We start from the raw sequence: 14,720 nt of genomic DNA on the forward strand, positions 1-14,720 counted from the left end.
CTTACCAGAGTCCAGTCCTCCTGCTACTACTGCGAGGCCCTTAGGATGCAGTATTGCCAAGACTTGCTCCTCCCATGTTGTTATTTGTGGGGGAGGAGGTGGGGTGTCCACCGCCAGTCCTCTGTACAGCAATCTGGTGTCTGGATACCACTTAAACGCACCTGCCCCGTAGGTCGTTCCACCTCTTCCTGATGTCATCCCGTGTTCTTGGATGTTGTCCCACTGTGTTGACCCTGTCGACGATTCTCCGCCATAGCTCAATTTTCCTAGCAATGGAGGTGTGCTGGACCTGTGATCCGGATGATTTCCTCCACCATGACCCTGAGCTCCTCCACTGAAAACCTGGGGTGTCTCTGAGGTGCCATGATGTTGGGTGGGTGATGTGGGAGGTGCTGTGTATTGTGCTGTGTGATGTGTTGTGTTGGTGTGTGTTGTTTGAGGTGCATGGATGTTGTATGAGTGATGGTGTTGTGTGCCTGTGGATGCTGGTGTTGTGTTTGCTATTCTCTCTCACAGCTTTTTCAAAAAATGTCGTAAGAGTTTGTGGGTAATGTAGGTTGTTTTTATAGTGGTGTGAGTGTGTGGGTGTGGTGTGTATATGTGTATCAAGTGTGGTAATTTTGAATTGTCCAATGTGGTTGTGTTTTGTAAATGTATGTGTATTTTGAGTGCAGTGGTGTGTACCGCCAGTGGATTACCGCGGTTGTCAGACCGCTGCGTTGAATCATGGGTTGAGATAGTGTGGACGTATTCTTGTTGGCGTGACGGTGTAGGTTTTGGTATCGCCAGTTTATCACTGATCTTTGGTGTGGCGGACTTGTGTGGGTGTCTGTATTGTGGTGGATTCCGAAATGTGGGTCGTAATACCTGAAGCGGAATTCTGCCGCCGCAACGGTATGTTGGCGGTCTTCAGCACAGCGGGAAGTGGGATTTACCACCAGGGTTGTAATGAGGGCCTTAATCTTTTTAATAGAACAACATAGCTGTTTCCTAGCAATATGTGTACTAAAAACAGGTATAGTAACCCTTACTTGTTTCTGTTGACATCACAGGAAAATAATTCTCCTCATGCAAAGAAAAGTTGTGATTAGCTGGAATTACTATAATTTAAGATATAGTTTAAACACAAATGGATCACTAGAAAAATAAGGAATAATCATTGGAAAGAAAAAAAAAAGCGACAAGGTATTGAGCACCAGCCATGGCCCTGAGGAGCAATTTGATTTAGCATGTTCTTCTTAAGCAGCTGTGCAAAAAGCAATCGGGCACAATACCATCACTCATAGAGTGCAAGGGAGCCAGTGCCTGGAGTGATCTGAGCAACTGCCCCTGCTGTAGGATGTGGTAAGCGGAAGCAAAATGTGGATGATAGTAGGACAGACCAATTGGGCGAAGGACTGATCCGTATTTCTATGTTTATATGTATTTCACGTTTTTTTGCAATTACTATAAGCTGGAGAGAAACCGAAATCTGTCTCCTATCGCTAGTGTAGATAGATTAAGGAAGAGTCCTCCCTGCTATTTGCTCTAGAAATTGTTGAATACAGGCCACCGTTACTTCCTGCCCCTTGTGAGGTACTTTTTTAAAAACATTTTTACTGTGTACATCCGCCACTGGTCTGTGAAAATATAGGGGTAGTTGGTTAGCTCACTGAGTGCACAGTGATGTTCTTTGGACTGCAGGAATAGTTTTTCTGGAGAGTTGCACAGCAGTGCGAATGCCCCATGCTGAGCAATTGCATGTTTTTGAACGTCAAATTTAGACTACAAAGTGCCAGTAATGGGGGAATTTGTCACTGTATTCCTTAATCAGTGGTGGATGACCTTGCACACAGGCGGTGCTAGACGATTTGTGACTGTTTTGTTAGATACTCGAAAATAAGTAACTTAACTGTTGTAAAGATCGTGTCTTCAGGTGCACAGGCCCCTTTTTCATTTCATTTTGAAGACATGTATTACTGAACACGTAACAAGTGATGAATTACTACTTCATCAAATGCACGTTTCTGAGGTGCTTTTATTCTGTAAATGTGTAATGAATGTCATGAAGGTTCCACAATGTCACTCAAATACATTCAGAGATTGTTAGTGATGTGTAGTTCAGAAACTATACCAGTAACGTCATAGATCTTGACTGCTTCCCTTCATAATTCAGTTATTTTATCTATTTTAATTACTTGCTTTTTAGGCTTCTTTCTTTTAGTTTTAATTTCTTAAACACATACCTGACAAGTTGCATTACTTAATTATCCTGTCCAGTTTGTTTATGTTTGGCCCAAATACTGCATGTCCTTATGAAGTAAGGACTATGAGGCCTGACTTTTTTTAGGTAGGCCAAAGCTCAATTTTCTGTATTTTTAGCAGTCTCATCAACGTGTGCTTTTGACAGGTGTCATCTGTCCTTATCTTTCCAAGAACCTGAAAAAGTGTCAAGTCACTCAGACATGGACATAAACAAGACAACAAATGCAACATCAGTCTGGAACAAGTGCCTTGTGTAGGAGGCTGGCCTGGTGTGTGGTGGGTACCTATACCAGGCCCAGGTATCCCCTATTAGTGTAGTGTAGGCAGTGTCTAGATGCCAGGCTCTCTAGAGGTAGCTGGAGATGAGCAGCCAAGGCTTATCTAGGAGACATGCAAAGCTCATGCTGTACTGTAGTCACACAGTACTCACACACATGAAAGAAAATACCCAGTGTTACAAAAATAAAGGTACTTTTATTTTGGTGACACAAATACCAAAAATACCATAGAGACTATACTCCCTTAGATGGTAAGTAATACACAAATTATATACACTAGTATGCAGAAATAGGCATAAAACCAGTTAGAAAACAGTGCAATTAGTGAAAATCACAATAGTTAGAAATGGGCCTTGCGGGGAGCACAAACCACATATGGAATGTGAAAGTTGATCCTCCACCCAGAGCTGGGAGAACTAGAAAAGCCCAAAGGTCAGTACTACAACCCACCCCAGTGACCAGGAAAGCGGTAGTAAATCACAGTAACTTTCCCAGAACACACACAAAAATGATAAGAATTATGCAAAACCCAGAAGAGACTGCAAGACACCAACAGTAGATTCCTGGACAAGAAGACCTGTGGAAGAAGGGGACCAAGTCCACGAAGCACAGAAGAGTCCAGGAAGAGCAGGAGTCCCTGCTAACCTGGCTGAAGGTGCAAAATGAGAACCACTGGGTTAGAATTAAAGTCAGCACTGTACCCAGGAAGACTAAATCGGATTCCTGGAGGGTGCAAGTGATGTCCCACGCAGGATGGAGGAATGCAGTTGGGTAGCAGAAAATGGTGTTGCTGGGGACCAGGAAGGACCATGTGGTCTCATCCCAGGAGGGGGAGCTAAAGGGGACCCTTGGCAACTCAGAGAGCCCACAGAAGAACAGGTAGCACACACAGGATTCCCAACAGCACGGGGACAAGGAGGTTGCAAAAGAGGCCCACGCAGCACTACGACAAAGGCTCCCACGCCGCTGGAGAACCACTCAGGAAGCTGTGCCTCACAGGATGGCGTGCTGGAGGCCGGAGCTACAAGATGCATGAAGGATTTGGAGGAAGAATGCCAACAAGCCGTGGCAGCTGCAAAAAAACGAAGTGCATGGGGGGTACTGTCTTCCGTGGGGAGGGAAGGTCTTACCTCCACCAAAGTGAGACAGCTGGAAGAGAGGACTGTCTGGCAACTTCAGTCCACCACCTGAGATACACAATCCACGCAGCTCTGCAGGAAAGGGGATCCACGTAGCCAGACATCATCTCAGTTGGTGCCTGCAGAAGCAGAGGAGTGACTCCTTCACCCCAAGGAAGATTACTTCGCTCTTCTGATGCAGTCTGAAGACAGGCTGTCATCAGAGGATGCATGACCTGGAAACTGTTGCAGCTGCTGGCAAGAGCCGGAGATACAATGTTGCAGAAGCCATTTTGCTTCTTTGTTGCAGCTTGTAGAGTTCCTGGAGGGTCCAGATGCAGTTTCTTCAGTGAGAAGTCGAAGTGGAGGGTGCAGAGGATTCTTGCTGGACTCTTGCAATCCGAATCTGAGGAACCACCCAAAGGAGAGACCCTAAATAGCCCTGAAAGTGGGATTGGTCACGTAACCAGGTAAGCACCTATCAGGGGAGGGCTCTGACCCCACCTGCTGGCACTGGCCACTCATATGCTCCCAGAGGTCCCTGACAACCTTGAATCCAAGATGGCAAAACCCAGGGACCCTCTGGAGGAGTTCTGACCACCACCCCTGGGGTGGTGATGGACAGGGGAGTGGTCACTCCCCTTTTCTTTGTCCAGTTTCACACCAGAGCAGGGCCTGGGGGACGCTGAACTGGTGTAGACTGGTTTATGCAAGGAGGGCACCAAATGTGCCCTTCAAAGTGTTTCCAGTGGCTTGGGGATGCTACTCTTCTCAAGCCTGTAACACCTATTTCCAAAGACAGAGGGTGTAACACCCCTCTACCAAAGGAAATCCCTTGTTCTGCCTTCCTGGGCTTGAGCTTTGCAAGCAACAGGAGGGCAGAAACCTGTCTGTGAGGTGGCAGCAGCTGGGGCTGCCTGGAAAACCTCAGAAGGCTGGAATGGCAATACTGCAGGCCCTTTAAGGAACCCTAGAGTGCATGGAATCATCCAACCAATGCTTGCAAAAGCCTTGGCGTATGATTTAAACATGTTTGATACCAAACATGCCTATGTTCAGGTGTAAAATGGCATCCCCGCACTTATGAAGTCTGGGAAACTGGTCCTGGCTGTTGTGGGGACACTTCTGCTAGTGCATGGGTGCTGTCACACACAGGTACTTTGCACCCTGCTCTCAGGGCTGGAGGACCTGCTATAGGGGTGACTTATAAGTGACCTGGTGCAGTGAAAGTGGCAGCGAAAGGGTGCTTGCACCTTTTCACGCAGGCTGCAATGCCAGTCCCACAGAAGCCTTTGCATGGGCTCCCTATGGATGGCAAAATATATGCTGCAGCCCATAGGGATTTCCCAGAACCCTAATGCCCTGGGTACCTAGGTACCAGATACTAGGGACTTATAAGGGGACACCAGTATGCCAATTATGAGTGAAATACAGAGTTTTGGGAGAGAGAACATAATCACTTGAGTTCTGGTTAGCAGGATCCCAGTGAACACAGCCAAGCACACTGACATCAGGCAGAAAATGGGGGTAACCATGCCAAGAAAGAGGGTACTTCCCTACACCTTCTAATCTTTATTTCAAGGTCAAATAAGAACACTAGGCAAAGTAATGTAGTCTGAATTGTCATATTTTACCTTTTTTGTTTAAAGGGATGAGTTTTTGACTAGCCTCTCAATGCTTTTTGATTATACAAGACATTCCTAAGGTGATGTTGGAAAATCTGTCTACAAGATATAGTATAAAAGGACTTCCACTTGAACACTTGTCAGCAAAGAAACTTGAGCCAGGTAAGAAATGCAAATCGCGGATTCTGATGAGCACAGCACCAGATTTACCTTGACTGAAGAAGCCTCCAGCAAGCCTTGAGGCTTTGCAAAGCATTTAGTCTTCACTAACTGGTGACAACATTGTGTTCTCGCATGACATAATCAACTTGTCATTGTGCTCAAAATAGCTGGCAAGCTATTCCAAACATGCTGCAAATCATGTTGTCCAGGTTTACGCACTACCTCTGAAACTCTGGCTTATTAATTATTCATCTGCTAGAACTAGCATAGCGTTAAGGGCTACAAATTGTGATGTTACCATTTTCTTTGTTTTTACTGTTATTGAAAAGCTTCTCTTTTATTCTTATCTTCTGTGGTGTTCTCAATATCATATGCACTAGATTCCAGAGTTTTTAAAATAACTGTTTTAAAATAAATATGATTAAATGAATATTCCTTTTCTAGTTTGCTTGAGTGTGTAAATCATTAATGAACTATCATTTGGATTACCATTGCTCCCTGTTAGTAACCCAAAAGCATTGACACCACTTCAACTATCTATTGGGTAGGGTTCTGGAGACTACGAAAACCTGCCTTTCACATTCATGGTGCATTGAAACCACTCTTGTCACCCATGGGTGTGAAAGCAAGCCTTGTAGCGCTGAGCCAAAGGTTTAGATCATGCAACAACTGGAATTGGGCCATATCTACACTAAACCACATTTAGTCCTGATTCTAGCTATAGTTGTATATCGCACCTTATAAGAAATGATACCCTAAGCAGCAGTATATATTGGATACAATAAATATTGCCTAGTCGGGGTTCTTAAGGAATAAAATGCAGATTTTGATGCTTAATGCACCACAATTCACCTAGTAAAGTATATATGAAACACTTTCCGGCCAGTACATTTTGACAGGTTTGACCTGCTGAAATGTAACATATTGTGAGGTATTTTGCGTAGTCAATAATTACCAGGTTTATTAAATACCACTCAACTCAGAATTCCAACTTCTAGAAAAGAGTTTGCACATGGTTCAGAAAATTCTGACTAGTATGGAGTCAAGGCGTTCAGTAAATGCAGCCAAATGAGGATCATTGCGGTTATATCGCGGCAAGATGAAGAAAACTCAAACCACTAAAATGTGCTGTGGTGTTCTACCTATCTGGAAATAGAGATCATGATTACCAGCTGTGCTAGCATTCTCAATGTTTGTATGGTGAGTGGAGATATTTCCACTAAAATATCCATCAAGACTTGCACAGTGTGCAAGCCTGAACATTTGACAGAAGAAAGGAAGATCCATAGCATAATACAGAAACCAAGGAACCCTCTGTGCTAAATGTGATGAGCAACACCGAAATAGAAGTGCAAAACACCCGTTAGTCACAAAGTACCTTATGAGATGCGAGATGGACAGGGCAAAGTCAATTACTTATCAAGGGTGTCTAGATGCTGTGATATTTAGGGAACATGCAAAATATATGGGCTTTGTAATCTTTTTCTGCTACTTCAGGGTAAACATCTATGAACTCAGAATTGGTGTGGTATAGTAAGTTGATTTATAGTCAGTGTTGGCAGATGACTTGGAAGCTACACCTTCTATTGACCACAATGGAAATAGTAACTGGTGTCCTACTAACAGGACCATAAAAGAAGAATACAACACCTGAAGCATACATCTTTCATGTGCTCAATACATGGTGAGGAGTTGTACATTACCTTAATGGGGCATAATTCAGTTTACATGGACTGCAGTATTAAATAGAGGACGTTTATGGCTTCTCTAGCTACTTGAACCTCTGGATGTTAGACAATTTATCACATATTGGTGTATCCTCATTCAGAGGTAGAAGCAGAGGTGCATTTTCATATCAACTCTGATTCACAAATAAATCAGTAATTAAATCTAGAACACACCACTTGATGCGAAGATATGTGATGAAACAAGCCCAAGGAAGTTCAAATGATGGTCTTAGCTCTTCAAAAGAAAGGGAACAATTGAAATGTAACAATCAATCAATCATAAAATGTATTAAGCGCGCTACTTACCCGGAAGGGTCTCAAGGCGCTGGGGGTGGGGGGGAGGGGGTGGGGATGCCGTTTTACTGCTCAAAAAGCCATGTCTTTAGGTGCTTTCTGAAAGTCGGGAGGTCCTGGGTCTTGCGTAGGTTGTTGGGGAGGAAGTTCAAGTCTTGGGGCCGAGGTAAGAGAAGGATCTGCCTCCGGAGGTGGTGCGTTGGATGCAGGGGACTGTGGCGAGGGCGAGGTGAGCAGAGCGGAGGAGTCAAGTGGGTGCGTGGAAGTTCACTCGTTCGTTGAGGTAGGGCTGGTCCAGTGTTGTGGAGGGATTTGTGGGCGTGGATGAGAGATTTTGAAGACTATCCTTTTTCTGATGGGCAGCCAGTGAAGGGTTCTGAGGTGAGCGGAGATGTGTTTGTGGCGTGGGAGGTTGAGGATGAGGTGTGCGGCTGCCTTCTGGATACGCTGGAGTTTCTGCTGAAGCTTGGCTTTGGTACCAGCGTAGAGGGCGTTTCCGTAGTCCAATCTGCTGCTGATGAGTGCATGGGTGACGGTTTTTCTGGTTAATACATCTCTTGTAAGATGTATTCCACACTCTAGCCTCTATTGACTACTATGATCTTTCATATCCGAGAGTATCTTGGAGGTCAGGTCATAAGTGGTACCCTCCATGTATATTAATAATGCAGTACCACCAATAACGACGTATATAGTAACACTCCATGTGTGTCTGTGTTGGGGGGGAGGGGTAAAGCGTAGGAGGGGATTTTGAAAAGTGGGGTTCCGGAAGTCAAAACACCATACAACTCTGAGAACGTGGCACAGTTAGTGTCTCTGGAAACACTTTACTTCGGAGTAGAAGCAGGTTTTATTGTTGCTTGAAAGTAGATATTTGCTACGTATAGTGGACAAGAACCATTGTAATTGAAACATAGTGACCTTAATCGCCCATGGGTCTGTAGGGATGTGATCACAAAGAAGGCAGTGGTTGCCCTTAATGCACCTCTTTGGTGGTGAACAGGACAGTGCTTGGTGCAAACAACTTTATCTTTGTTTTCGTGAGATTCGTCGAGGTGGTATAACGTGAAGCGTGTTTTTGCAGGTTTAAACTTAACAGCAGCGGAGGGACGGCACAACAACATTAAAACAACACACTAATATACAGTAAAACAATAACAGCACCACAGCAAGGCAATATAAAACACCAATGCAATTAAACAACACCATGACGACACAAAAACTAAAAACAAACATAAAACACATTGAAAAAAAACCAACACCGCACACCAATCTAACAACATACAAGTACAACCTTTATCATGTCGCAGCAAACTAAAACCCAAAAAAAGCATGGCAGCACAATACAATACAACAAACAAATTGTGTTGTTAGGTTTGTGTTTTTGTGTTAAGCGAACATTTTGTTCTTGTGGTTTAGTATTACCATGTTGCAGCTGTTTTGGTTGTGTGTTACAGTAATAGTGTGTATGTTTTGTTCTGATTTATGATCCATTTGACATTTTGTTGGCGTTGGTGCTATGGGATGGTTTTCATGATGTTTTGTCCCTGTATTGAACTATTGTGACGTGTTTAACTAAGGTTGTGTTGACACTAACATGTTGTTCTGCAACCAGTTGTGGTTGTTTTATTGTGTCTTGCCATATCTTTGTGTTTGTTTTGCTGTGCTATGTAGCTCCTTTGATTTTAAGCAATACTGCTAGGTGCCCATTTGCAATTAGCACAACACCTTAATGAAATATTTTGCGGTGTTAACAGTGGTAAGCTAAGACTGCTTCCGGTCTCCTACTAGGGAAGGCACCATTCACCAGGAGAGAGGGGGGTGCTCCGCTGGAGACGCGAGCTCTGCGGCTGGCTGTAGTGTATCCTCCTCTGCTGTGTGGTGTGTGGCATAAACCTTTACTGCACCTGCTCTGTGTGAGAGGGAAGCTTGCATTACCGATGTCTGTTTTGTCCCTGAGTGAAACATGTCCTCTGTTGCCAATACTGTATACAATCTGTCCGTTTAAAGCAGACTTCCAGGTCTGGACTTGTTGCGCCTGTTCTGCATGTGCAACAAGGGAGGCATGTCCTGCACCCCCCGTGTGTGGATGTATGTGCCTGTGGTGTCTGAGGGTAAGATCTGCTGCTGCACCAGTTCCCCACACAGTGTAGGCACTGGAAGCGCGCCCCACTGTACCTTTTCTGTCGACGATTAAAGCTTGAATCTGAGTTCTGCATCTATTCTGAGTGGGAGTGACACTTCCATTGCAGTTGCTTTTATTGTACTTGTATAAGAGAGAAGCCTGTTAGTCGACATGCGTTGCTTTCCATTTCACGATCAACACTGTTTTTTCGTCTCACCTTTCTATCATCAACTTTACCTTGCCTCTCAGTTCCCCTATCCCTAAACTTCACATCTGTTCTCTCTCACTTCTCTCTCCATCGTTCTTTCATGATCAGCTTCTCAATTTACCCATTATTTGCTTTCCACTCACCTCTTCATCTTCTCTTTATTTGACCTCTGCTGTCTCACCACCTTCAGTGTCTTGCTCTATCTTTTTGAATATTTTTGAATATACCTCCTTTTCTCAATCAGTTTTTCCCATGTTCTCATTCCTCTCTGCCGCTCCTTTTCTATTCCATCTTAACCTGTCTGCCTCTGCCTACCTCACGACATTTTCTCTCGCTACAACTGCATCAACATTACGCCTTTATCTACCTCACCTCTCTCTCAATTGCAACTTTCTCCCTGCAACTTTTCTCTCTACCATTCTGCTTCACTAGTCTCTACCTCACCTTTCTATAGCTGTTATTAGTTTGCCCCTATTTTTACGTACGCGCTCTAGCAGCCTTGCATCTCCTTATACTTTTCTCACTAACCTACTACCTGTATTTAACTCTCTACTCTTTCTACTTAGCTCTCTATCTACCTCACCATTCTGGTAACCCTACCGCTGTCCGTCTCTACATAGCCTTTTACCTCTCTCGCTTGTTCGACTTCACCCTAAAATCTTAACTGTCACTATAGCTCATTCCTATTCCTTGTTTTACATCTTTGCACCTCTCTGTCAGCCTCACTCTTTTTTTCTACTTTATTTCCATCTCTGCTTACCTCGTATTGCTCTCTACCTCCACCTTCTTTGTCCTCTACCTCACATCCCTCTTTCTCAGCAGAGCCAGGTGCCACTCGCCTGCCATAGATTACACACCTAGAAGAAGAGAGGGAAAGAGAACCAAAGAGAACATTATCATATTTAATTTGATGGACATGTTGAAAATCCTCTGAACCATGGGATTTCCTCTGTAGGTAGGGTGCCACTTGTGAAGAAAGAGGTATTTGTGATTATGAATACTCAACAACTGAAACAGTAGTTGCAGAGCTGCGTGAATATTTTGTTTAATTATAATGTACCAGTCCAATAAGTATCCAGTACGCCATCTTTATTTGGAAACCTAAAATAACCTAGAAGCAAAGACAAAATGAAATGGGCTTATTAAAGCTTGTTTAGTTTTTCTTTTGCTGTAGCTCGGTGGCGGATGCTGGGCAGCTGGAGCTTTCAGTAGCAGTGTAGCGCTGTTCATTTAAAATTGCTAATATCACTGGATCACAAATTAGCTGAAAATGAGAAAACTTAAACATTGTTCCAAACGGGGCACAGGTCCACAAAATGTTTGAGGTCACTGCCCTAAAGTCAGCCACGCAGCTCAAAGTCCAGCACCAACTATTTGCCCCATGTTACCACCATCTTACCAGATCCCTGCCTTGTTGGGAAGGTCAGACCTTGTTAAGAAAACCATGCAGAGCCAGGAAGGATCAGGCTGCCTATTACAAACAAGAGTGACTGTTTGAGTGACTGTTTGAGGAGCAGTTGATGGTGTGAGTTTGGTTCAAATTATTCCATTCAACAATCTTCTGCACACTCCTCAAGATTGTGGTGAACCTTGACTTATAAATACATGTAGATGCTGAAAGATGTCACCCATGCCCTGGGATCTTGCCCCATGGTTACTGGAGACTGCGACTCCTCTGGCTATCTCGCCAGGATCAAGCTGTAGTCCGATCAGCCTGGTGTCCAAAAACAAGTCTCAGTGAAGGAATCTATAACCTCCCTTGGAACTCCGCATTTGCTACCCTAACAGGTGCTTTTTTCTTTTTTTTTATAAAGAAGAGCCTGATTAAGTGTGATAAAAGGCATCACATGCAAACTGCTCAGAAAACTAAAAAAATCATTTGACTTTACTGTACAGAAAGACTAGCTGATGGCATCCTGACCATCTCAAAGCTGCATCTCTGATTTGCTGAGAAGGCCCGCAAGAAACACAATAAGCAGATGACCAGGCCTGGTAGTCACATCTTTGGCCCACACCCAGCACCTTCAATCTTGTACATTTAATTACTCTCTTTGGCAGCCACCTTCACCATACGAGCAAAAATAACTGCAAAAGGTTTTTCTCTTCCTATATAGTACTGTTTGTCCCCGTTGAGCACTCACTCAAGGTAGTCAGTTTATTATTGAAAGTCCTATTTCATTATTACAAAAATGTATTATTTTTGTAGGATGTATAAACTGATTTCTCTTGAGAAATCTATTTAACTAAGCAAAAATAGATGGAAGTAAACTGCTCCATTGCCAGGTTGTATTAGAAATATTATTTATTTTTCAATCATAACAGGTTGTAAACCATGTCCAACAAAAAATTAAGGCGAACAGGCCTTTCCCAAGAACTGTGCGACCGACTAGGAAGACACCACATTACTACCTGTCGGGTAAATGCATGTGTACATTTTTTCCTTTTTAGTTTCACTTTTTTTAGCATATGTATGGAAATCTGTTTTATTCACATGCGTCCCCCCCCCCGTTATTTCGTATTTTATGGAACAGGATTTCTGGCGGTTTTTCAGCTTTAGGTATTGAGTGGTTGCTAACCGAATCATCACTGCAATTGTCCGAACCTTAAAACATGGGGAGTGACAAGCATTGAACAGTTAGCATATTTTGCTTTTAGGCGAATCCATGGTAAAATTGGGTAATGAGACTGCAAGTAGCATAACTGAAATATCTATTGTTGAATGCAATTTGGCTTTAAGCCCCTAAATGGGTATATAAAATGGCAAGAAAGATGCAAAATAAGAGTGTAACACTGCAGACCAAGCTGCAATCAGTCTTTGTTCACTAACCTCCTCCCTTCTAGCCATAGGTGGCACCTCCGCTATGGTGGAGAAGCGTTGCCCGCTGCTGAACAAAGTATCTTACTATCACTGTATTTTTCTGCTTAGTTAGGACGGGAATAGCATTCTCTGTGTCAGCAGGTGGAGGAGGAGGGGTATGTGCACTTCTAAGTGTAGAGGTCAATTCGGCTGGCCATCTGAGGCAGGCCAAACTGGCATGCATGCTTGGAGCTCTCTACCCAGCTGGGTGCAGACCAAGTGTAGTCGCTCCCTCCCTCCCTGAGTGGCATTTCAGCCCGCTCAGGCCAATTCCAACCCCTCTCTCATGCTTAGTAACAGTATGAGAGAAGTGATTGGATGGGGAAGGGAGGAAGAAGACGAGAAGAACAGAGGCGGTGGGAGCGGCGGAACACCAAGACATCAGGTACGTGTTTTTATTTTTTTAATGTTTTTATTATTGCCCATCACCTCTCCGTGCTGCCCCCTGCCTCTCCACCCCGTCCCTTTGCACGAAACAGGCTTGTGTGTGTTTTTTGAGGTGGCCCTTCACCCACATTTCTTACCTAAACAGAACATCTGTTGCTCTGTTCCTCGAGAAGGTCACTCAGTCTTGTGTTCAAGTGATGATATTCCAGTCAGCTGACAGGCCCAGCAGGCTCCCAGAAGCCTGCCTGCGGCCTTCAGCATAGGTGTTTACAGCTTCTTCTTGCATGATCCAAGACTCTGCCGAAGATGAAAATTCTCCCCTCTGCCTAATCCTAGTGTGTACCAAGCTTAAATATGTATTTCAAGCTATTTTGAAGATGCCAGGCCTCATACTGAATGATGTCAAATGCAGGAATTGATATATTGATATTGCACTTTCACTTCGATCAATCACATGAATATCTATGAGTAATTGATGTGCTGTAAAACCATAATAAAGCAGTTATTTCGTATACATGTGCAAAATACTAAATGCAGTATACATTTATAAATGAGAAATGTGCACTCAAATGAACATGGTATATAAGAATTATAATGGGTGATACATAAGCAGAAAACATGCCGACTACATCATCCGTGCTTGTTAGCACAGTAATTCTAGCAAACGTGCTTTATATATATATATATATATATATATATATTTATTTATTTATAAGTGAAAACGCTAGATAAAACGCTGTGTGCTGAATTAGACTCTGCAGCTTGATGAAAAAAAATGAATCCAAAGGGGATTACATGTAAAAAGCTGGTTTAAGACAGCCGCACAGACAGCTGCCACTTCTGATTGTCTCGTTCTCTTATTTTGCTGAGTTTGTGTTATAATAAAAACAGACAAACTTTCAAACTTGCAGTATTGAAGAGAGAATCTGCAGATGGTAATATTGGTGTTTTTTTTCAGGTTTTACTTGTAACAACAAAGTTGGGAATGTTGGCTCTTAGGGCAGTGGTGCCTGTACGCTTCCAGAGTTTGATGAAGCCAGGATGAGATTCAAATTTGAAGATGTTGAACTAGCGACAAATATTGGCATCAGAGGCAGAGCTATGGATGCTGAAGTGCTTCACAGAGGAACAATGAATGTACCTGATTTTTTTATATTTGTATTATTGATCCCACACATGTTAACCAGTATCAGCACAGGTGAAGATTCATAGTAAGAATACTTGACGGTGGGTAAAGCACAAAACATAATGCACTCCGAGTTACTTCCCAGCAATTACCAGGAAGCAGTGCTTAATTGATGCTTGTTGTTTCCGGTGCGGAGCACCGGCACTTATTTTTTTGTCTTCTGCCTCAAGCATTTCCTGCGAGCAAAAGAAACATACGGGAAAGACGGAGGAGGAGAAAAACGAAAAAGCGGCACAATGGGAGAAAGCTACAAGAGTGAGCTGAAGGAGCAGGGAGTGGCTTTAAATGTATCGAAGAGGCCCGAGATGGCTTCAGAATTACGCTGCTTCAATAGTCCGTGGTCGCACATTTAATTGCAGCCGCCACGTCTTTCAGAGGAGAGTTTTGCGCACCAGCACCTTTTTATTTACAAATTAAGCACTGCTAGGCAGCACAGCTTGTAGTTCCTGTTAATTGTTTAAAGTTAGTGTGGAAGCACTGAAGCCCAGGCCTCACCAGTAGTGACTGAA

General features: G+C 43.5%; 1 protein-coding gene across 1 annotated transcript in view; it reads left to right on the plus strand.

Annotated features, from left to right (window-relative positions):
- Positions 1 to 14,720, plus strand: part of RAD51B (RAD51 paralog B) — a 259,728-nt gene that overhangs the window by 95,451 nt on the left and 149,557 nt on the right. Inside the window, exon 2 of the mRNA XM_069207689.1 lies at positions 12,104 to 12,197. Coding sequence (XP_069063790.1) covers positions 12,114 to 12,197 — 84 coding nt within the window. The 5' untranslated portion in view covers positions 12,104 to 12,113. The remainder of the gene's footprint in view (positions 1 to 12,103; positions 12,198 to 14,720) is intronic.

Source organism: Pleurodeles waltl, chromosome 9, assembly GCF_031143425.1.
Source record: "Pleurodeles waltl isolate 20211129_DDA chromosome 9, aPleWal1.hap1.20221129, whole genome shotgun sequence".
Lineage (NCBI taxonomy): Eukaryota > Metazoa > Chordata > Amphibia > Caudata > Salamandridae > Pleurodeles > Pleurodeles waltl.